Genomic DNA, 23,208 nt, shown 5'->3' with positions numbered 1-23,208 from the left:
ATTTGTATGACATGTTATAAAATATTTTAGAGATATTATTATAGGTTGAAAATACAATATTACAATTGTTCTATAGAATTGAGCTTTAGGAGAAACATACACTATTATATCAGTATATATATATATATATAAATTTACATAATTATTAATTTATGATATTATTGTGACCATATTTTATAAGGAGATTTCGAAAAAATTATTATCTTATTATCTTATCGAATATTGTTAATTTTTACACTGGCCCGACTTGGGACCAGCAAAATTTATTAATTTATAGTGTGTATTAATTTATAGAGTATTAATTTATAGAGGTTTTACCGTATATAAGATTTTATCTTATCGAATTTAATAATTTATATGTTGGTATAGCCTTATATATTATACAATCATACCAAAAGATCACCAAATTGTGCTCCACTATAGAAAATATATTTTTTCAATAAGTACCTTTTTTTTTAACACCATTACATTAAGTATACCATAGGTTTTTAATACATGACATCATTTCAACTGGATAGAGTGACATGTATCCACAACTCAACTCCTCCTCAAATGTAAACAACTACAACATCACAAAGAAAATAATCAATATCAAAACAAAAGTTTCATTTTCAAGTATAAAATCGATAATCTCTGTCTTCAACATCTAGCATATCTATCATAATCATCTTTCTATCGTCCCGTGAATAAATCCAACCAAATTAAATTCTTCTTTGATCGAGACTATATATAAGTTGATATAACTCACGGGTATTCAAGATTCATGACTTTTATTTTTATTATATTATAGATAAATAATATTAGACGTAAACGTGGGTTTCGGGGTTGAATATAGTGGACATCTCTCACTGTCTCGAGATTGTCTTTCTTTGCCTATAACTTCTAACTTGTACCAGTCACTGTTTTAAGAAAGAGGTAAATTACCCATAATAACATCATTTCAACTCATACATACTGCACTTTACATAAATGTCGTAACTTTTTCTTCCGTAGTTGTTGTTTTCTAAATTTTCTTACATGAACTTTTTTGCTTTCTAAAAAATCTTTCCAAGCAAAGTCCAAAGACGAATTCTAATTTGAAAAGATTTTTCACTTCTTGATTATATGGTTTGATCTCTCGATTGACGTTGTGCCTCAAATAGACATTTAAAATACTCATAATTTTGAAAGTTTAAAAACTTTTTTACGCAATATTTCCTGTAAATAAATTATATATTTTCCAAAGTGTTTTAAAAAAAAAATTATATATTTTCCAAAACTAAAAATTCCATCCAATAATTAGGGCCCGCCCGTTCTATAAGTTTTCCAAGGGTTAAAAGAAAATTCCCACTATCTAAAGACCCAAAGCCCAAATATAATTTAAAGCCCATTATCTTCATAGACCAGAAGATACTGATATAACCAGAGTGTTTGTAACTTTATCCACGCCGTCTCCATTGATTTTTTCTCTCCGTCTCTCTTCAAAAATATAACAAAATCCGACTGACACTGACCTTTGAAACTTTCTCTCACTATCGTCGCGAAGAAGACACCATCATCGAATCGAATTCAGATCACACATTTTCACCATGGACAACTCAGCTCCAGATTCGTTATCCAGATCGGAAACCGCCGTAACCTACGATTCACCTTATCCACTCTACGCCATGGCTTTCTCATCTCTCCGCGCCGCCAACACTTCCTCCGGCCACAGAATCGCCGTCGGGAGCTTCCTCGAAGATTACAACAACCGCATCGACATCCTCTCTTTCGACTCCGATTCCATGACCGTGAAGCCTCTCCCGAATCTCTCCTTCGAGCATCCTTATCCTCCTACGAAGCTAATGTTCAGTCCTCCTTCCCTCCGTCGTCCTTCATCCGGAGATCTACTCGCTTCTTCCGGCGATTTCCTCCGTCTCTGGGAGATTAACGAAGATTCTTCCACCGTTGAGCCTATCTCTGTTCTCAACAACAGCAAAACGAGTGAGTTCTGTGCGCCGTTGACCTCTTTTGATTGGAACGATGTTGAGCCGAAACGGCTCGGGACTTGTAGTATCGATACGACTTGTACGATTTGGGATATTGAGAAGTGTGTTGTTGAGACTCAGCTCATAGCTCATGATAAAGAGGTTCATGACATTGCTTGGGGAGAAGCTAGGGTTTTCGCATCGGTCTCTGCTGATGGTTCCGTTAGGATCTTCGATTTACGCGATAAGGAACATTCTACGATCATCTNAGGCCACAGAATCGCCGTCGGAAGCTTCCTCGAAGATTACAACAACCGCATCGACATCCTCTCTTTCGACTCCGATTCCATGACCGTGAAGCCTCTCCCGAATCTCTCCTTCGAGCATCCTTATCCTCCTACGAAGCTAATGTTCAGTCCTCCTTCCCTCCGTCGTCCTTCATCCGGAGATCTACTCGCTTCTTCCGGCGATTTCCTCCGTCTCTGGGAGATTAACGAAGATTCTTCCACCGTTGAGCCTATCTCTGTTCTCAACAACAGCAAAACGAGTGAGTTCTGTGCGCCGTTGACCTCTTTTGATTGGAACGATGTTGAGCCGAAACGGCTCGGGACTTGTAGTATTGATACGACTTGTACGATTTGGGATATTGAGAAGTGTGTTGTTGAGACTCAGCTCATAGCTCATGATAAAGAGGTTCATGACATTGCTTGGGGAGAAGCTAGGGTTTTCGCATCGGTCTCTGCTGATGGTTCCGTTAGGATCTTCGATTTACGCGATAAGGAACATTCTACGATCATCTACGAGAGTCCTCAGCCTGATACGCCTCTGTTAAGACTCGCTTGGAACAAGCAAGATCTTAGATACATGGCAACGATTTTGATGGATTCTAATAAGGTTGTGATACTTGATATTCGTTCGCCTACGATGCCTGTTGCGGAGCTTGAACGTCACCAGGCTAGTGTTAATGCTATAGCTTGGGCGCCGCAGAGCTGTAAGCATATTTGCTCTGGTGGTGATGATACGCAGGCTCTTATTTGGGAGCTCCCCACTGTAGCTGGACCTAATGGGATTGATCCCATGTCGGTTTATTCAGCTGGTTCGGAGATTAACCAGTTGCAGTGGTCATCTTCTCAGCCTGATTGGATTGGCATTGCTTTCGCTAACAAAATGCAGCTCCTTAGAGTTTGAGGTTCGAGTTTCCGATTCACTACATAACTGTGAAATAGACGAGTATTGGTTTAAGTCGTGCTGCATTTCCCAGTATAGATAGTCGTGTAGCTAAATTTGGTTTTAGGGATTCTTGATTGCAACACTAATTTGACACAAATAGGGTTTAGGTTGACTATTAATCACACTTTGTAGTACAAAAATATGGTGTCCAATAGATCTTGTTAGCAACAGGTTCCACTAGTCATGTATTGTCTCCTACCTAAGTTAATGTATGATATTATGAATTACTTACTGGTAACAAATAAAAATGCCGGTTAGGGTTTACCAAGGATCTGAGAATTGTTTCCGGATAACTCTCTTGTATAAGTGCAGTGCTTATACGCTTAGATTGCACAATAACATTGCATATTTATTATGTACACACATATGCAACCTACATTTGCTAATAATTACTATCCAATTCACTTGATGTGTCAGGTGCAGATGTGAAGTGATTTAGCATAGACCTGTATAATCGTCAGGTTCGTAAGATAATAGGTTTGGTGCATGCCCACGCTCGCTTCTTGCTCCGCAATGCCTCTGTATTTATTCTGATTGTAACTAAAAACTGAGTTCATTTGATGAACCAAATGCTACTATTATGATGTTATTATCTCTGTTTGTGTATAAACCCGACCAGAATATTATATTTGCGGTTTCTGGTGTTTAGATTCGGTAATTGGAGTGGTGCAATGCAACATGTCTTACTCTGTTGGACATTTTTAAGATAAAGCGGTTTTTCTAAACAAAGCTATTGTGGTTTGTTTTGTCGGAATTAAAACTATTGTTTAAGCTGTGTATTATATACATAGGTGCCAACTTCGGATGTCTCATTTTAAATTGTTACTGGTGACAAAATATGTGAAAGTCCCAATATATGTTTATGTCTTGTCTATTTTCGAACTTCTGAGAGAGGTTGATTTATGTTGTAAAATGAATTACAATGTGAGTTTGAATTAAATTTGCATATTTCAACACAAAGCTTTGAACTGAATTCCAATGGAGACTTGTTTGCATATTTGACATAAATATTGTAAAACCTCTACAACATGAGTTCTTAACTTCTTATGAATAAAATCAAAATTCTCAACAATAATAATTTTTTTTGTTTTGCACACAAAATAAAATAAAATAATGTTTTTGTTTTAAAATGAGAGAACTGACTTTAAAATTCTTTAGTTTAATAATCCCCACTAAAAAACATATGAATCCTATATTTTTAAAAGTGTATCAAGCAATAAAAGCAAATTTTACTTTTTTTTTTATCATATGTCTATCAACCATTGTCATACATAGAGGTTTTTGTTTATTCTAATAACCACAAATTGTTAGTTAATATTTTTATTTTATAAATTGAGTATATTAGAAAATAGATTTTTCTAGTGTTGGCCATGAGCATTGATTTGTGAAAGATGGATACTTATATTTTTCATTCAATATAATAAGTAAATTATAAAATCTTATGAAGTTTTTAAATTTAGAAAATATTATTATTTGACATATGTCAAGAAGTGAAATATATTTTGATATATATTGTGATCTTAATATATATATTTAATTAAAGCAATTTTTATCAGAGTTTCTAAAGGATAGATCCTCTCTTAAAATATTGATAAACAGAAAAAAAAAAAAAAAAAAAAANCGTTTGAGAGACGCTTCTGTTTTCAAAGATGTTTCTATGAAATAATTGACATTTGTACTGATTTATTGGTTCAATTAATAAAATAAAAATAAAAACTAATTGTATTTTTTTTTTTTTTGAGAAAATCATGAGCTCCATTATCCTAAAAATAAAAAAAAAAATCAATGAAAGATTTGATTAAATTACAAAACTATAAAAGTTAAAAGTAGTTTCTTTTATTAATTGGATAAATCTATATATAATAACAATCCGAAAAAATGCGACTAACAGTTGTGTTTTTTCAATCGTACTTTTTGAATATTTTTCGAAAAGTCGTGATGGATCATTAAAACAGTTATTTATAAAAAGTTACAATTATTCACTGTAGAGTTGTGATTAGAACATTCGTATCTTTTGAAATCTATATATATTTGTCAGTTTGAACTGTTTTCATTTTTTTTACCATGACACAAAATCAACTAAAATTTCAATCTCAACAATTTATAAAATTTTCTAAATTACTTTCTAGCATTCATTATTTTAAAAGTCAAGAAATTACTCTAATTCTTGATTTAACAAAAAGACTTTTGGAATGGTGATGAATATAATAGCAATCCGAATAAATGCAACCAAAAGTTGTGTTTTTTCAATCATACCTTTTGGATAATTTTCCAAAAAAATCTGTAAAAAAATAAGTTGTGTGTTTTACAAAAAGTTATGATTGTTCATTATAACGGTTTTTTTATAAAGTTACAACTGTTCATTGTAGAGTCGTGTTTATTCGAATATTCATATCTTTTAAAATCTATATATATTTGTCTGTTTGAATTGTTTTCATTTTTATATCATAACACAAAATAATATAAACTTTTAATCTCAACGGTTTTTACAGCTTTCTAAATTATTCTCTAGCATTCATTCTTTTAAAACTAAAGAAATTCCTCCAATTTTGATTTAACAAAAGATTTTTGGAATGATAAATCTAATTTACAACTTTTAGTTAATTTTAAATATAAAAATTTAATGAAAATACCTCGAGTTTTTTTTCCAAGAGTTAGATGGAGTATATAGTGAGTTTTTGAATTTGAATTTTTAATATGGTCATAAAGATGTATTCTATTTAAAACCAGTTTATATAGGTTATTCGGTATAAATATAATCCAGTGCAGACACAACAGTTGCGATTTTTCGTAGTACCTTTTCGTAATTTTTTTGTTCTTATTTGTTTTTTTTAAATAAAAATTGAAACGGTTGTATTTGTTCATTGTAGAGTTGTGTCTTTTCACTATATTTTATTTATATTTTTCATCACAACTTTTGATTCTAATGTCTATTTAAATACAATCATGTCTTTTGAACTCTCTTTATATTTGTCTCTTCATTAGTAACTAACAAGTTCATTGAAGATACAGTTTCACTCACTATTAAATATTTTTTAATTATAATTATTTAATAGAAAATTATATTTACTCATTACAACCATTAGTTCAATATTCTTAGTTAAGTTCACTTTGTTATAATGATTTTTTAATTGTAGGTCTTTATCATAATTCTTCATAAAATATCTTATATATTTATTATACTTTAAACAATGTTTTTTGTAAAGTTGAGTCTATTCTACATAATATTTTTTGTTATAAGTTTTCATTTTTGATGGTTGTCTTTTTAGTAATAGTTTATGTTTATCTATTCAAACTATTCTGTTACATTTAAATAATTTTATAATGTATAATTTTATATTTTATTTTTTTTTCACTTTTTTCTAAAATATTTCCCCAGCGACATCGCGGGGGTCTAAGTCCTAGTCACATTAATAACCAATTATTATAAATTGTTTCATCAATTTACAAATTGGTTCCGCAAATCGGGCACCCCCTAGCCAATTACTTAGACATTGATTATGAAACGCATGGCATGATATTCGCCTGAGCTGAATTCTCCAAAACATATTGCACACTTTGTGTTGAAGACAACGTCCATTGAGACGTTGTCATCTTCAAATCTTAAAATTACGTTTAAAGTAAATAATAATTTGAGATAGTTGTTTATAAGTTTAGAGTGCATGTTTTTGTTAAGCTGATTTGATATTTATTGACTTGAGAAGTTTCATAATCTAAATAGATTTCAAAATTTGTTTATTGCGCAAAAGAGCTTATCAAATAATTAAAACTAAAACAATAGTAATTGCAACTATATACTATTAATCTTAATTTTTTTTATGTCTTTACATTAACTAATCTAAATAACAAAATCATTATATCTTTAAAATAGTTGTATTAATATTTTTCATTATGTTTGCTCAAAACCGTCTTACCATTTGCTCAAGATTTTCTTAATTAATTGCATAAATATTATTCTTCGATAATGTCGAACGTAAAAATCTTAGTGCAGGGGTGGATCCACCATATTCAAGGGTGGTGCATGTGCACCATATAAAATTATAAATCATTTAATTTATATGTAAATTCTTAAAGTTAAATTGGCTTAATGGTAAGAATGCACCATATTAAAAATGAGGTCATGGGTTCGACGCCCTCTATGTTCCAATTTTATAGTTTTTTGCACCTGGTGACAAGTTTGGCTAGATCTGCCACTGTCTTAGTATATGCCATATAGATGCTTCTTCTTCTTCTTAAAATCAAGATTCTAAAACTTGGTTGGATATTTCAAACTATTTTAGATGTATATCTGAACCATATCAGGCCGAACAAATGTATTTTAGTATTGTAATTCAATTTTTTGGTCTGGTTTGATACAGTCAATCGATTATATTTCAAACTTTGCTTTTGTTTTCAAAAGTAATTCAAAATTATACAGTTTCAGTAGTAAAAAAAAATGTTTCAGTTAATTCTAAAATAGAGTAAAATGTAATGTTGGGATCTCATAGTCAAAGAAGAAGTCCCTTGTTGGGGAATTTTGGGTACTAAGAGATGAAAAAAGTGAGGTTGCATCACAGTTTAAGAGCTTTCCCTTCGATATCATCAAAGGAGGAGGCTAATTTTCTTTGTGTGATTTTTTCGGAAGTATCTTTTTGGTATAGGCCTGATTTCACATAGGTGCTAATGGTAGTAATTGTACATCTGATCAGTCGAGAATAGTTTTCTCTCGACTTTGTAATGTTGGTCTTTTTGACTTGATGAATATATAACAACAGATGAAAAAAAGTGTTAACTCTAAAGCGGATTGGTAAGTTCATGTACACCCACATTTTATATTTTAGGTTTGAATTGTGACAACGGTTGGGGTGGACAAATCCATAAGTGATTTAGTTCGTTTAGCGCTCCGACCGCTTTTCTTAGAGGGCTCCACATCTATTTCCGGCCCGTGATTTCATCCATATCCGATAGTCGATTTGCTATGATTGGGGAGCTTTAAAGATTTGTTTACCGTCCTTACAAATCGCCACTTGATCTTTCCATGTGTTTTATTTTTACTCGCACAATTCTGACAATCACTTTCTAGAAGATCACTCATCCTGAAACTACTCCAGCATAAGCATGCTTAACTCTAGAGTTTTCTCAGGACCCTTAACCGGAAAGATAATTGTACTTTAATGACATAGGTGGCCAATCAATTGTTTTAAACCTCTCCGCAAACCAGGTGTTATAATCCGCTCCAAAAATAGGACAGACAACGAATCGTAGTTGACCAACACAATTTATATATAAAAAAAATGGTATGGAGTTGGTCTGCGACGATTAGTTTTCTATTTTCTTTAAACTATAGCACTGCATGCTGTAGTTAATGAATGATAAATAAGAAACCGTATAATTCCGTATTATTAATTAAAAAAAATAATAATAATAATAATAAGAAAACGATGCGTAGTTGGACTCCGAATTTGCAATTGTAGTTTTCCTGTAATCCAAACGGCGCACTGTTTTTAAAATTCACAGCAGAGACAAAAAAAAAAAAAAAAAAAAAANAATTTTATTTGTGTGATTTGGGCAATTGAAAGCATAAATAGTCATAACTTGAACCAGATTATTTACGCTATTGAAGATGCAGAGTTACTTGGGACAGTTCTAAAACCAAATTTTTGACCTTCCTTTAGATACCAAGCGGCTGAATTTTGGAGAGTTTTGGGATTGTTTTGATAAAGGAGACTGTTTTTAGATAATCATCAGCAAACAGAGGAGGTAGTCTTACTGTGAACAGTGTCACTTCCGATTGTCGATCGCAGCCTTATGTTGCATCTCAACATCCAACTTGGCTTAATAGATTATTCGAAGACGAGAGAGTTTAGCCATATGTTCCTCTGCTTTTGTGTAGCTTTTTTGGGAGTATTTTTTGGTATAGGTCTGATTTCAAATATGTGCTAATGGTAGTAATTGTACATTGGATCTGTCGAGAATAGTTTTCTCTCGACTTTGTAATAATGTTGGTCTTTTTGACTTGATGAATATATAAAAACAGATGACAAAAAAAGCGTTAATTCTAAAGCGGATTGGTATGTTCATGTACACCCACATTTTATATTTTGGGTTTGAATGGTAACAACAGTTGGAGCGAACAAATCCATCAGTGGTTTGGTCTGTTTAACGCTCCAACCGCCACCTCTCTTAATGGGTCTCATGTCCATTCCCAGTCCATGAGCTCACTTTTCTTAGAAGGCTCCACGTCCATTTCCGGTCCATGAGTCCATCCATATCCGACAATCAGTTTGCTACGTTCGGGGGATTTAAAGACTTGCTTACCATCCCTACAAATCATCACATGATCTTTCTATATGTTTTATCTTCACTCGTATAGTTTCGACAATCACTTTCTGGAAGATCATCTATCGTGATACTATTCCAGCATAAGCACGCTTAACTCTGGAGTTTTCTCAATGACCCTTGACCAGAAAGATAATTGCACTACGGTGACATAGGTGGTCAATCAATTCTTTTAAATCTCTCCACAAACCAGAGTATTACAATCCGCCTCAAAAATAGGACAGACAACAAACCGTCACAGACCAATTCAATTTATACATAAAACGGTTTACAGTTGGTACGTAGCGGTTATCTTTCTATTTTCTTTGGACCATATAACTGCAGATTTTTCTTAATAAATAGTAAATAGAAAAATGATCTAATTTGCTTATAGATTTTTCCGGTGTGACAGCGGTTACCATTCAAACCCTTTTGTATGTATTAAAGAAAAAAGAGAAAAAGATAATAAGAAGACGATGCGTAGTTGGACTCCGAATTTGCAATTGTAGTTTTCCTGTAATCCAAACGGCGCACTGTTTTTAAAATTCACAGCAGAGACAAAAAAAAAAACCGAAATAAAAAAGACGAGCCAAGATTTGTATCTTCGTCGTCTCCGATGCTCAGCTCCATCACCGACGACAAGCCCGTCGCTTCAACTTGGCTCACCCGTCTCCGTTTAAACAGAGGACTAACCACCACGGACGATGACGATGCTTCCGGTAATCCACTTACACTCGACGACTTCCTCCGCCGCAACCACCACACCGAAATCACCGGCACTAGTTCCGCCTTCGATTCACCTCCATCTGCTCCAATTCGTTCAGATCCAGAATTAGCTGAGAGTCCATCTGAAGAGCCAAATCCCGGAGAATGGTACGGAGTGATGACCGATGTTCTCTCCGAGCTATTCAATTTCGACGGCGGCGGCGGCGCTTCTAAATCCTCCACGATTCAAGGGAAGAAGAAGAAGAAGCTACCTCGGAAACAATCAAACCCTAGGCATTGCTCTTTAGATACTCCAGAAGAAGACGTTGTTGTTCCTTTAGCAAATCATCAGAAGATCACAGACGCGAATTGCGTCCCTAGCGTTCGTGAATTCGCGACTTCGTCATACAACAAGAAACCTCCGGCGAAAGAGATTAGAGAAAGGAGAAGAAGCGTTGTGGCGGAGGAGGAAGGTGAGGGAGTGGAAGAGGAAGAAGAAGAGAAAGGAGAGAAGGATTTAGTTGGGTTCTCGAGGAGTGAAGTGACGGTGATTGATACGAGCTTTAAGGTTTGGAAATCTGAGAAACTTGTGTTCCGGAGGAGGAATGTTTGGAAAGTGAGGGACAAGAAAGGTAAATCAAAAGTTGTTTCCAAGACTAAGAAGATGATGATGATGAAGAAGAAGAAGAATATGATGAAGAAGAAAAAGAGGAAATGTGATGATGATGATGGTGAGATTGCTAAGAAAAGCAAGAATATAAAGAGTTCATCATCAGTTCCAGACAATGTGAGTGATTCCAATGGCTTTGAGACTGTATTAGATTAGGTCTCTGTAGTGTACATAGATTCAGAAGCCAAGTAGCTAGCTAAATCTGGTATTTGTTGCTTGTTAGTTACTTATAACATGATATGCCTCCTAATCATTGCAGCATCTGCGCCATAGCGTCGAGGAGATATATGATGAACCAGAAAGCAGTAATGCCAGCCGACGGCAAGTTCATATTAGCTGTATTTTGCTTTTAATCTGTGGCTCCTACTGTATATTAATGGCATCTCTTCTTTTCTTAACCAGGTTGCCCTCTAAGCCTAGAAAAGAAGGTTCTTTCAGTTTACATACAAGCAAGAAGAATAGTGAAGCAGAGGCTCGAGGTTATCCGTCTTTGGCTTAACAGAGCTAGTAAACCAAACCAAGTTTTCTCATTTATGTATATGATGATAACTGTTGTATGATTATTATGTAACATTCGTGTTTATGAAAAATTTGTACTGCTTTTATCTGATTTAAAGAGAATTAAGATCTTATTTCAGATTCAAATTCTTTTTACTGCAAAAGTATACAAAGAGTGGTTGGCCTTATTTTTTTTTTTATGTACACTGACTTTCACAATCTGTGTTTCATTGTTTTCTCAAGAACCCTAAACTCCAACACAGGCAACTGTAAGGAGAAAAGAGCTGATCGGGTATCGCAGACGCAGTCTACTCTGCGAAAGAGTGTTCATTCAATTGCTCTGTTGGTAGCGGCTCAACCTTTTCGGCCTTCCCGTCTTTCTTTGGGATAATCAGACCGTACCCTCCTTCTTTTCTCTTGTACACTATGTTGATCTCACCTGCCAACCAAAACAATATCGAAATGTAAGTATTACTATCGATCTTCATCCGCGCATTTTCTCCTTTGCAGTTTAAGCAATCGAGCAGAATAAATAAAAATATGTCACATGCATACCAGTTTCTTCGTTTTGGAAGCCATAGAAGTCATGAGCGACTAGCTCCAGCTGCTCAACTGCCTCAGAGACAGTCAATGGTGGCATCTCAAAAGTCTTGGTACGGACAATCTATAGAAAACCACAGGAAAAGTTAAAACATCATCATCCTAAGATCAGCAAACACCAATGATAAGGTAAGCCTGGACCAACCTCCTTGATCAAATCATCCTCTTCTTCTCCTACGCTCGAGTCAGTACTGTCCTCAGCATCATCCACAACCGGCTCAATCACTGGTTCTCTTACCTTCAATCTGTTGAAACCTTTCATGTGCCTTCCATGGTCAGAGTCCTTCTCCTTGATCTTCCTCAGCTTCCTCTGTATTATCGTTGATACCAAGTCGATACAAGCGTACACCGTCTCAGCATCTTCCTCAGCACGCACAACACCATGCTTCTTTGTAAACAGTGTCACCTTTAAGTATCATAACGACTATGTGTCAGCTCCTACTATAACAGTTTACGGATTTGGACAGACATATATACACATAGTTGCCTCATCATCAAAACACCTTGCGTGAAAGAAATGAATTTCAACTTATCAAGACTCAACAAATCGATTAGAATGACATGTCTTACCTCGCATCTACGGATCCTAGGTCCTTTCCCGAACTCTCCGCCTCGAACAGAGAGTCTAACATCAACTTCTCTGACGAGGTGACTATGCTTCTGAACAGATTTCCCAACTTTCTCCTCAACATGCTGCTTGATTGGCTCTGATAACTGTCACAACAATCTCACAGTTAACCAAATTGATTGAAGTCAACAAAACTTCAACTACCAAAACCAAAACGTTGAACACATAATATCTACTTGACTAAAGAGTCTCAAGAGTCACTATCTAAAGTCCAAAGTTCAAAACTGTCACAATTTCTCTTGTTAGATCTATCATAACCTAACACCAAAATCCTAACATCTCCCCCAAAGTCCAAAACTTTTCTAACAACCACTTCTCAAGAATCAAAATCCACATAAATTCAGAATCTAATCAAATTTTAAAGCTTGTAGTAAGCAGAATCCAAACCTCGAGGTTTTTGCCTTGGATGATCAACTTGACGGAAGCGAGAGGACCGTCCCACGACATTTTCACAGCTAATGAGCTTTTACAGGAACTGGGTTTTACTTGTTTCCGATCATCGCAACCCATATGGCCGAGGAATTCTGAACGGAGCTTTTTCGAATCAGTCCGGCTTGAGCCCACCATTGAGACCACATTGGAAGAAGAGGAGCACGTCGGGGTAGAGATGGGGACGGGGCAGTGGTGAAACTTAGTTTGAGAGAAACCTAAGAGTGTCGCCATTTTGAGAGTGAGAGAGAGATTCACAGGACAGATCCTTTCGTGAGAGAAGTGAAAGAAGAGTGAAGTAGTGAGGAGAAAGAAGGGAAAGAGGGAAATATTTGGATAAGGTGAAAAAAATGGATAAGGATGCTGACTTATGCAAAACGACTAATTTACGAAGTGAGTCCCTTTTTATTTTCATGTACATAAATTATTTCCTTCTATTTTCAGATTTATGGAAACTTGGAGAAATTAACAAACATAATATAATAATAAAATTTAGCGGTTTTGAATTTTGATTAAATTGATAAAATTAGATAAATCATAATGTAAAATATTATAGAAACTCTTGTGTAAATTGCGCAAATGTAAAAAATTTCTAAATTTTGCAATCCAGCATAATAAATCTAAGATATTATAAGTTTTGTGATAAAATAATGAAATAAGACTCACATTTGTATTTGATTAACTGTCTTGCATGACAAAAATATCATTTGTTTGTGAATAATGGAAACAACTAACAAATGACATACATCAAATCTACAACTCACTAATTTGGATTATAGCGGAGAAATTAGGTTGACCTCTAGTCATATCAAATAGAGAATACTCTAACGTTTACATACTAGGTTTTACCCCGTAGTACACCACAGATCTATTATTTTGTTAATATGATATTGTAATAGTTTAGAGGTGTTTGTAGTCGATGGTGAATTGCATCTATATATATATTGTTAACGGTTGTAGGTCTGGTTTCGTAGAAACTCTTGATTTGCAAGTTGAGAATATACATTTTATGATTTGGTTAGTTACGATTTAGGAATGAATGATTGGCATATTCTTATTATGATTCTCAATTAATATTATTGGATTAATAGTGTACATTTAAATCTAACTAGATATTCACCCGCGGTACACCGCAAGATTATAGTTTTGTTTAGGAATGCATAATATAATTTATTTATTATATTACCTATATATCACTAATATGTTTTATATTTTTTAAATGTACTATAGTTTTACATAAATATATTATATGTATTGTATAATTCTCGTTGTGTATATTTATTGCTTTATTATATAGTTAAAATTTTAAAATATCTTTATTGTTCATATAATTTTTAGTCAACAAATATATTGTGTTGGTGATTTTGTATTTTTATTTACAATGTATGGATAATAATATTTTTAATTATATTATTTTTTATAATTATATGAGTATACTATAATAGGTTTAAAAAATATTATTGTTTTTTTTTTGTCTCTGATTGTTATCCCCATGATTCTTTAACGTTCTAAACAGAAAGAATATATTAATTTACATTTTACATTTAGAACTGAAATGGGCTTGGGCTTAGTATGATAAAGTAATATCATCGAATCCAAAATATATATTTCAAAAAATTAATACCAATGGCATACTTGTAAATAGGTTTGAACTTCATGATTTATTTTATAAATGTCTCCAAAATATATATATAGATACGATCTTACCAAATATGTAATCGTTTATTAAATGCAAATTAGATTTTTCCTAAAATGTATTCATCTTGAATTAGTTGCTATATTAAGAAGATGTGATTACATAATTTGTGTTATCAATTATTTTTGTCAAACTCGGCCCTAGAAATTTGGCATGCAAATTAGATATTTCCTAAGATACAATCGGCATTAATTGGCAATAATTAGCATTAATTGGATGTAAATAAGTACGCTATATATTAAAAACGGGCCCAAAATATTCGGCAATCTTAAGGAGGATCCGGATAATTGAATCGGTTATAATTTTAGTTAAAAACTCTACCCAAAATTGGCAAAAAGTGATGGCACCCTATTGTACTCCAAAAATGTATTTCGAGCTCTATATGTGGATATATTTGTTTGATTACAAATATAGTAAGACAATTTTTAAAATATATATTTGTTTATAAGAATTCAAATCACATCATATGCTAAAAAAATATAAAATTTTATTAACTTTATGTATTAAATAGTAATTAAAATAATGAAATATAAGATGAAATAAAGTGAAAGGAGAATTATATTTTAATCTAACATATTGATTTAAATTAGGTAGATAGATTTTAGGAAATTAATATTATCAAATAAGGAAATAATTGTGTTTGGTTGTAAGAATTGTAGAGAATTTAGTTGAGACTTGTTTGGATACAAAGATAAGAGAGGATGACACAAAAATGTACTTCAAAAATGTTAAGATAGATTTTAAGAAATCCAAAATGAGAAATAGGCAAAAATATATTTTCCAAAAACCTTTAAATCTTAAATATACAAGCTCCTAAATAAATGTTATGTATGTGAAATTCAATAAAAATGTAAAACAAACCTATAATCGCAAATAAAAGTTAACCAAATTTACCAGTAAACACATATGCAAGCAATTCAGACAACTATTGTAAATCTCAACTCATGCAAGTTTGAACGAAAATGTCACGCTATTTGGATATATACTCGAATTTTTATTTTTTTCATGAACCTTAAGTGAAATATAATTTTAATTGCATATATAAATGTATATAATTTCTAGTCATTATATGTCAGTAATTGTCAAATGTTATATCATTCTTACTACACTATTTTCCTTCTCATTATTGATTCTAATTTTAAAAAATTATATTATCACTTCTGAGGTTTTAAAAAAAAAAAAATATTACAGTTGAATAATAGCACATTCATATGTAACTTCAATTTCTATATAATCATATGTTCAAAATATATTATAATTTTTGTGTTATAAAGTATATTATTTACAGTATTAGAGATTTAAGTAATGCGACATTTTACAACAAATTAATAACTATCTACTATATCTTTATCTAGTGTGTAGTGTGCTTCCGAAATTTTGCAAGCTTAGACAACAAAGGCATGTCTTTTAAAACATTTTTTAACAGTTTAAAGTATCGTGTATTTTTGAAAATAATATGTTAGTCTAATATTTTTAGACACGTACGTAGTTGCACTATAAAATAAAGACCATAAAAAAAAAAAGGGATTTGTATTCAATACATTCTCATACATCGCAAAATATCATTTGTTTGTAAATAATAAAATACAAATAACATTCGTCAAACTAATGAGTTTGGGCTCGGTTAAGTTTACTTCTTGTCTTATTATTGGAAAATACACTAAAAATAGATTTGACAATCCTAAAAAATAAATAAACAAGAAAGCTTTATTTCTTCCAAAGATCTGTAAATCTCAAACAATAGAAACACATAAAATAAAGATAATATTAGTAAAAAATAACTGATGCCAATTTGAGCAAGTATGCAGCAAGTTATGACAAGTATCTCCAATTTTAATTGATGCTAATTTGAACAAAGATAGCATATCATTTATTATGAAGCCTTAAGTGACATAGAATTTCCATCCACATACGTGTTTGGTTTTCAATCATTATCTGTCATTAATTGTCAAATGTTACATCATTGTTACTATATGACTTATACATAAAAGTCCTCAGAAACTTCGATAATACTTCTGCTTTCCTTTACATTTTTTTTTTTTTGTCAACTGATTTTATATATTGATATTGAAAGGATACAATTTACTATATCTACTCCATTCACTTGAGAAAAGTCAAACCAAAAAAACCTAAAAAGCATGAAGATACTCGGCCACTTCCTACCTACCCTGATCAACCATTTAACAGGGACTTTACAAAAAGAATCACTACTTTTAAAAACCATTGATCAAAGCACAGACCAACTCAAGCAGAGGAAACACTCTCATCTCTGAAAAGCTCTTCAAGCCAACTTGGGTAACTGGTCGTTACATAAGAACGAAGCCTTCCTTGCCTTAAAACACTTTGTGCAATGAGAAAGGCTCCTCTATTTGCTGTCACACATTCGAAAACCACCAACCAATCCAACAAAAGAAACAATGATCCCAACATTTCTGTTGTTTGAAACCTAAAAGAAGGCCACGCTTGCGGCCTGTTAATAATTCCAACCAACAAAATGTCATCCACTGCAAACTCCACCTTGTTTACCTTGAGACTAAACATACTCTCAACTGCCCAAACCAAACTGATTACTTGGGCTTTCATCCTGCTTTTAATATTAGGGAAAGAACTTCTACTGTGCAAGAGCACCTTTCCTTTCTCATCTCTCAAAACCCAAGCAGCTCCAACTAACAATTGTTCTTTTGACCAAACCACTCCTAAGTTGCATTTGACCCAATCCTTTTGAGGCGGTTTCCAGGATATTACAGGAGAAACTACTTGGTTTCGATCACTAGAATTATGACCCTCCATTAGCCTTGTCCTTTCTCCTTCAACCACTTGAGCTGCACTCCAATCCTCAACATCTTTTCTGACTTTCTCCACAGTCTCCAAAGGAGAAAATCTTTTGCCTTCAAAAAAGAACATATTCCTGTTTTTCCAGATTCTCCAGATAAGCCAAGGAAAACTTCTCCTTATTTCTAGCGGCCAATTTCTATTATCTCTATTTATCAAGTAGTGATAGATATTGGAAAAAACAGAACCATGAACAAAACCTCCCTCTGGTTCAGGATAGTCGGAGATAGCCCAAATTTGTCTAGAAAGAGAGCAACCAAAGAGCACATGTTGAATAGATTCTCCTTCTAGACCGCAAGTTTGGCAACGATTATCCACCTTCATACCTCTACAAGATAGTAAATCCATAACTGGGATCGCACCACTAAGAATTTTCCAGAGGAAAACCTTGATTTTGGGTTCCGTTTTGAGTTTCCACACCTGTATCTTGAGCTCATTTAAAGACGGTTGTAATGAAGCTTCTGCTAAAACTGACCCCAAGTTGATCTGCGAAGCTAACCAATAACCAGACTTCACTGAGTAAGCCCCACTCTTGTTATGTTTCCAAATCCAGAAATCTTCACTTGACACTACAGGTTTGTGTTCTTTTATCAGCTCCACATCCCCCGGATAAAACTGGTCCTCAAGTTTGTCAATGTCCCACTCCTTCCTGTTCGGTACAATGAGATCACACACCAACAAGTCGATGTTAATTATAGGGTTCTTTATCCAGGGCGCTCTCATTCCATTATCCTCTAACCAAGGGTCCATCCAAACTCTAATACTTTTTCCATTTCCAACTCGCTTAACTAGACCTTGAGTTAAAAGATCTCTGCCATGGAGAATACTTCTCCAACCATAGGAAGGTCTTGGACCCAGCACAGCTTGCAGAAACTCTGAATCCGGAAAGTATCTACTTTTGATGACTCTGGAGAAAAGACAGTTTGGGAATTGAATTAACCTCCACGCTTGTTTGGCTAACAACGCCTGGTTGAAAAGACCTATATCTCTAAAACCCAACCCCCCTAAAGCTTTCGGTAGACACAATTTCTCCCAACTCACCCAATGGATCTTCCTCAAATGCTCAGCTGAACTCCACCAAAAATCAGACATAGCACTTGCTAAATTGCTACAGGTGGTTTTGGGGAGTTTAAAACATGACATCGCAAAAACAGGCATTGCCATTGCCACTGTTTTTATCATGATCTCCTTCCCGCCTTGAGAAAGCGATCTAGAGAACCAAACTGAAGTTTTGCTCTTGAGTCTGTCTTTGATATAATCCAACATCACCACCTTCGATCCACTAAAGCATTCTAGAAGACCTAAGTACACCCCCGCTCCACCTTCATGCTCAATCTCCAAGGTTGCCTTGACCTCAAGCTTGTTCGAACCTAAAACCTTGGTCCCAAAAGAGATGGAAGACTTATTAAGATTGATAGTCTGACCTGTAGCCTTTCCATACCCTTTCAGTATATTGTACAACACCAAGGCCTGATCCTTATTTGCCTTGCAGATGAATAGACTGTCATCAGCAAACAAAAGATGATGAATACTTGGACCCTGCTCTGAGAACTGCATCCCATCAATAAGACCCAAATGTTGTGCTTTGTTCAACAAATGCGTAAGGCCTTCAGTACACAACACAAAAAGAAATGGGGAAAGCGGATCTCCTTGACGCAATCCTCTTTGTGGAATGATCATCCCAAAAGGTTTATCATTTATCAAAACTGAGAAAGTCACCGAACAAACACACATCATCATCCAATCGATCCAAGTCTGGTGAAAACCTACAGCCTTGAGAAGAGTTCTGAGGTAACTCCATTCGACTCGATCGTAAGCTTTGGACATGTCAGTTTTCACTGCCATGAACTCACCCGAAAACTTATCCTTTGTGCGCAGACTATGGACCACTTCATGTGCTACCAGGATATTATCTGAAATTAACCTCCCAGGTACAAACGCAGTTTGAGTCTCTGAGACAATCTGATCCAACATTGGCTTCAATCTCTGAACCAAAACCTTCGACACTATCTTATACAAGACTGAGCACAAACTGATCGGTCTTAAATCTGACATCTCTTCAGGATGCATAATCTTCGGCAGGAGACATAAATGAGTGTAGTTCCACTCTACTGGCATCACCCCTGTTCGAAAGACATTTTGCACCTCTAGTATCACTTGTTTCCCCACAATGTTCCAATAATGTTGGAAGAAGATACCCGACATCCCATCATGACCTGGGGAACTGCCTGGTTTGATAGAGAAAACAGCTTCTCTAATCTCTTCCGAAGACACTTCTCTAATTAACCTGTCATTCATGTGATCAGAGATTTTGGGTGGGAAATCCTCAAACCATTGATTGAAGCTAGTAGGATTAGAGGACTTAAACAAGTCATTGAAGTATGTCGTCGCAACTTCACCTTTTGCACCTTCAGAAAACTGCTCTATACCATTAAGATCCACCAGCTTTTCAATGCGTTTTTTGCCTCTATTGTTCTTGACAGAATTCTGAAAAAACTTGGTATTCTTGTCTCCACAATGCATCCACTTTTCTCTACTTCTCTGACTCCAATAAACTTCCTCCTCCCAATACGCTTTGGCTAAGTCTTTTTTTAGAGTGAAAATTTGCTGGAACCTAGGTTTCAAAGACGTCTGTTCCTGTTCTAGAGCTCTTTCTATCACCTGAATGTTGTCTTTAGCATTCATATTATTCTCACGTTTCCAACCACTAAGAGCCCTTCTACACAATCTTATGCGATCAGACACCATCAGTTTGTCCCCCCTTTCATCAGAACTCCATGCCTGTAGAATTGTTTCCTCAACCCTTGGCTTATGCAGAAATCTTTTATCAAACCTGAATTGACCTCTGTAAGAATCCATAGAAGCCATCAAGTTGACTAGAACTGGTCTGTGATCAGAGCCTCTCATTTCCAGGAAATGCTGATTGGTCGCAGGAAACTTTTTAAACCACTCTTTGTTACCAAAAGCTCTATCCAACCTACTCTGAATCCACAAGTCATATCTCCTCCCAGCCCATGTAAACCTATTACCCGAACTGGACAACTCCCTCATCCCACAAGCTTCTTGCATTTCTTTAAAAGGTTTGAAGTACGATTCACATCTTTTTGGCCCTCCATCACCATTGTGTAAAATATCATTGAAGTCCCCAACCATACACCAATTGTCTCGTCTTCCCACTCCAAACCTACTCAACCTTTCCCACACAACCTTTCTTTTCTTAAAATCTGGATCGCCATAAACACAAGACAGAAAAAAGTTTACGGCCCCAAACTGAACATTAAGATCCACCAGATTCTTATCCGCAAACACTATATCTACCTTAACACTTGCCTTCCAAAAAACCGCCAGACCCCCACATTTACCAACTGGATCCACTGAATAAACCTTATCATACCCCAAAACACATTGAAGATCTACTACTAAATCCCTACTATTCATCGTTTCCATCAGAAAAAGCATCTCAGGAAAATGTTTTTTACGCATTTCCTTGAGACGGGGAAAAGCCAAGTCTTGAGACCGTCCCAAGCCTTGACAATTCCAACTAATGATGCTCATTACGCGTTGGGCAATCCCTCCTTTGGGATTACCTCTAAGGGATTTAGTTTTGTGGATTTTGCAGCGCTTGATCCCTCATCAACTGCTTTTCTTTTGTCTTTCACACCAATCGAAAGTCCAATCTTTATATTCTGAAAACCTTCGACCCCCAATACCTCCTTCGGTTTGGCTTTCCTCTGACTCTTCGTTGGTCTCTTTCTTCCCTTAGCTTTTGGAGGTTTAATCCCGGAAGGACCAGCTTCAGAGAAGCCAATCCTAAAAACCGTCGGATTATCCTGAAAAGGCTGCGAGAGAGCAAGAAAATTTGTAGAATCCTGCCAGGAAGAAGGTAGTGAGACCTCCATTCTCCCCGAAGATTCTGGCAAACTGGCTGATGCGTCCATCATCGAGTTTTTAAACCTCTTGTCTCCTTCAAATTTTTCTAGAGCAATCCGTTCCTCCTCATAATTAAAAACCATTCCTTTATCTTTGTTAAGATCCAAATGCACTAGAGGTATCGGTTCTAGCCTTAAAATAGATTTCTTAAGGAGAGGATCTTTTTCAACCTCACCAACAGATTTCTTCACCTTATCCTTTCTTAACAACAGCTCAGATTCATCAGAGATCATCAGATATTGTATTTTAATTAAATTTACATATATTCGATTTTTAATTAAATTTCTTCTTATTCTTTACTTTTGAGGCTTTGACGTCCTTCAAATACTCTTTAATATTGTAAATAAATAATATCACATTGATAAGTAATTTTAATTTCTATATAACTGCATCTTTAGAAATTATAGTTTATATATTATATAGAGTGAATTGTTGAAATAGTTAAGATTTGAGCAATATAATCTTTTTAAAAAAAATGATTGTCTATCTATATACTTATAGAACATAGATGATTTTATAATATACAATTATACATCGGCACTATACTACTTCAGCTAAGGATTTGTTTATTTATTGATTGAGGGATTCACAACACTTGCTCCGTAAGAACTAAGAAGGCACATCCTAAAGTTTCGAGATTTTCTCCAATTGTGGTTTCGGAGTTCTTCTTCTCATTAATATTCTGTTTTTGCACCAAGCTTGTTTACCCAAATAATAGTTGTCATTAAAAACGATTTTGATCTTTTCTCTTGCAACATTTGTTTTGAAGCAAAATAAACCAGAAGTTTATGCAAAAAAAGAATTATTGTAAGCTTGTAAAAGTTTTGAAGCTTATTAATACCAACTAGCTTAGCTTTTTCAAAAAATCAATTGACAAGTCATTAGCCACATGATTATATACAAATATCTTTAAAGTGGCCTAATTAAAATGAAGAAAAATATCCTACACACTACACAGACTGTAAAGAACGAAAAAGAAATTAAAAATATCAAAGTTGGCCACACAAAAAAAGGAGAGGACGAAAATATCATTGCAGACAAAAAAAATATCTGCTTGAAAAAAAGGATATCGCATGTTTAGTGTAAGTTAGGCCAAAATATCTTTAGATTTTTATTCCTTAAACCGAAAGTCATTAGCTCCACTACTACACACTGGCGCGTAGAGATTTATGTCATCTAACCAAATCCAACATTTTTGTTTTTTCTTATACCTGTGACTTGTGAGAAAAAAAAAAACCCATATACGCTGCTGATATAGTAGAAGTCAATTGTGGTTATCTGCCTGTCTGAATATCATAGGTTCGATCGAGTTAAAGTAGTTTTTAAAATTTTTGTCTCAAGATCATCATGTGCATATATAATAGTAGATTTTTATTCCTTAAACCAAAAGTCATTAGCTCCACTACTATACACTGGCGCGTAGAGATTTATGTCATCCAACCAAATCGAACATTTTCTTTTTTCTTATACCTCTGACTTGTGAGAAGAAAAAAATAAACCATATATGCTGCTGATATAGTAGAAGTCAAGTGTGATTATCTGCCTGTCTGAATATCATAGGTTTGAGTTAAAGTAGTTTTTAAGTTTTTGTCTCAAGATCATCATGTGCGTATGTAGTTTATAAATTCAGTTTCACCCCACATTTTGTCTTTGTGATTATTAAACTAAAAGTATTTTCAAAATAGTTGTAGTTTGTCAAAGAAGTAAAGTATTGATAATAGAATCAAAAGCCGGTGGTCATGAGTTC

The 23,208-nt window shown here is 34.4% G+C and overlaps 3 protein-coding genes across 5 annotated transcripts; 2 read left to right on the top strand and 1 right to left on the bottom strand.

Moving 5' to 3' along the window:
• Positions 1,440-3,866, top strand: LOC104736474 (protein TRANSPARENT TESTA GLABRA 1). Of its 3 annotated transcripts, none has more exons than XM_010456468.2 (3): positions 1,440-1,686; positions 2,218-3,135; positions 3,594-3,866. In XM_010456468.2, exons 1-2 carry the CDS (start codon positions 1,569-1,571, stop codon positions 3,132-3,134), a joined length of 1,035 nt encoding a protein of 344 aa, XP_010454770.1. In that variant the 5' UTR covers positions 1,440-1,568; the 3' UTR covers position 3,135; positions 3,594-3,866. The 3 variants fall into 3 exon arrangements, with proteins under 3 accessions (XP_010454770.1, XP_010454771.1, XP_010454769.1); XM_010456469.2 differs by having other exon boundaries at positions 1,440-2,199; positions 2,731-3,135; positions 3,600-3,866; XM_010456467.2 differs by having other exon boundaries at positions 1,440-2,199; positions 2,731-3,135.
• LOC104736472 lies at positions 9,979-11,480 on the top strand. The gene is made up of 3 exons (XM_010456465.2): positions 9,979-10,965; positions 11,108-11,169; positions 11,251-11,480. Exons 1-3 carry the CDS (start codon positions 10,090-10,092, stop codon positions 11,345-11,347), a joined length of 1,035 nt encoding a protein of 344 aa, XP_010454767.1. The 5' UTR covers positions 9,979-10,089; the 3' UTR covers positions 11,348-11,480.
• Positions 11,481-13,365, bottom strand: LOC104736473 (ribosome-binding factor PSRP1, chloroplastic). Its single transcript, XM_010456466.2, has 5 exons — positions 12,962-13,365; positions 12,517-12,660; positions 12,092-12,352; positions 11,902-12,010; positions 11,481-11,785 (listed from the first exon to the last, which is right to left on the bottom strand). The coding sequence occupies exons 1-5, from the start codon at positions 13,235-13,237 to the stop codon at positions 11,655-11,657; spliced, it is 921 nt and encodes a 306-aa protein (XP_010454768.1). The 5' UTR covers positions 13,238-13,365; the 3' UTR covers positions 11,481-11,654.

Source organism: Camelina sativa, chromosome 13, assembly GCF_000633955.1.
Source record: "Camelina sativa cultivar DH55 chromosome 13, Cs, whole genome shotgun sequence".
NCBI classification, from domain to species: Eukaryota; Viridiplantae; Streptophyta; class Magnoliopsida; order Brassicales; family Brassicaceae; genus Camelina; species Camelina sativa.
This window is presented reverse-complemented; position numbering and strand designations above follow the sequence as displayed.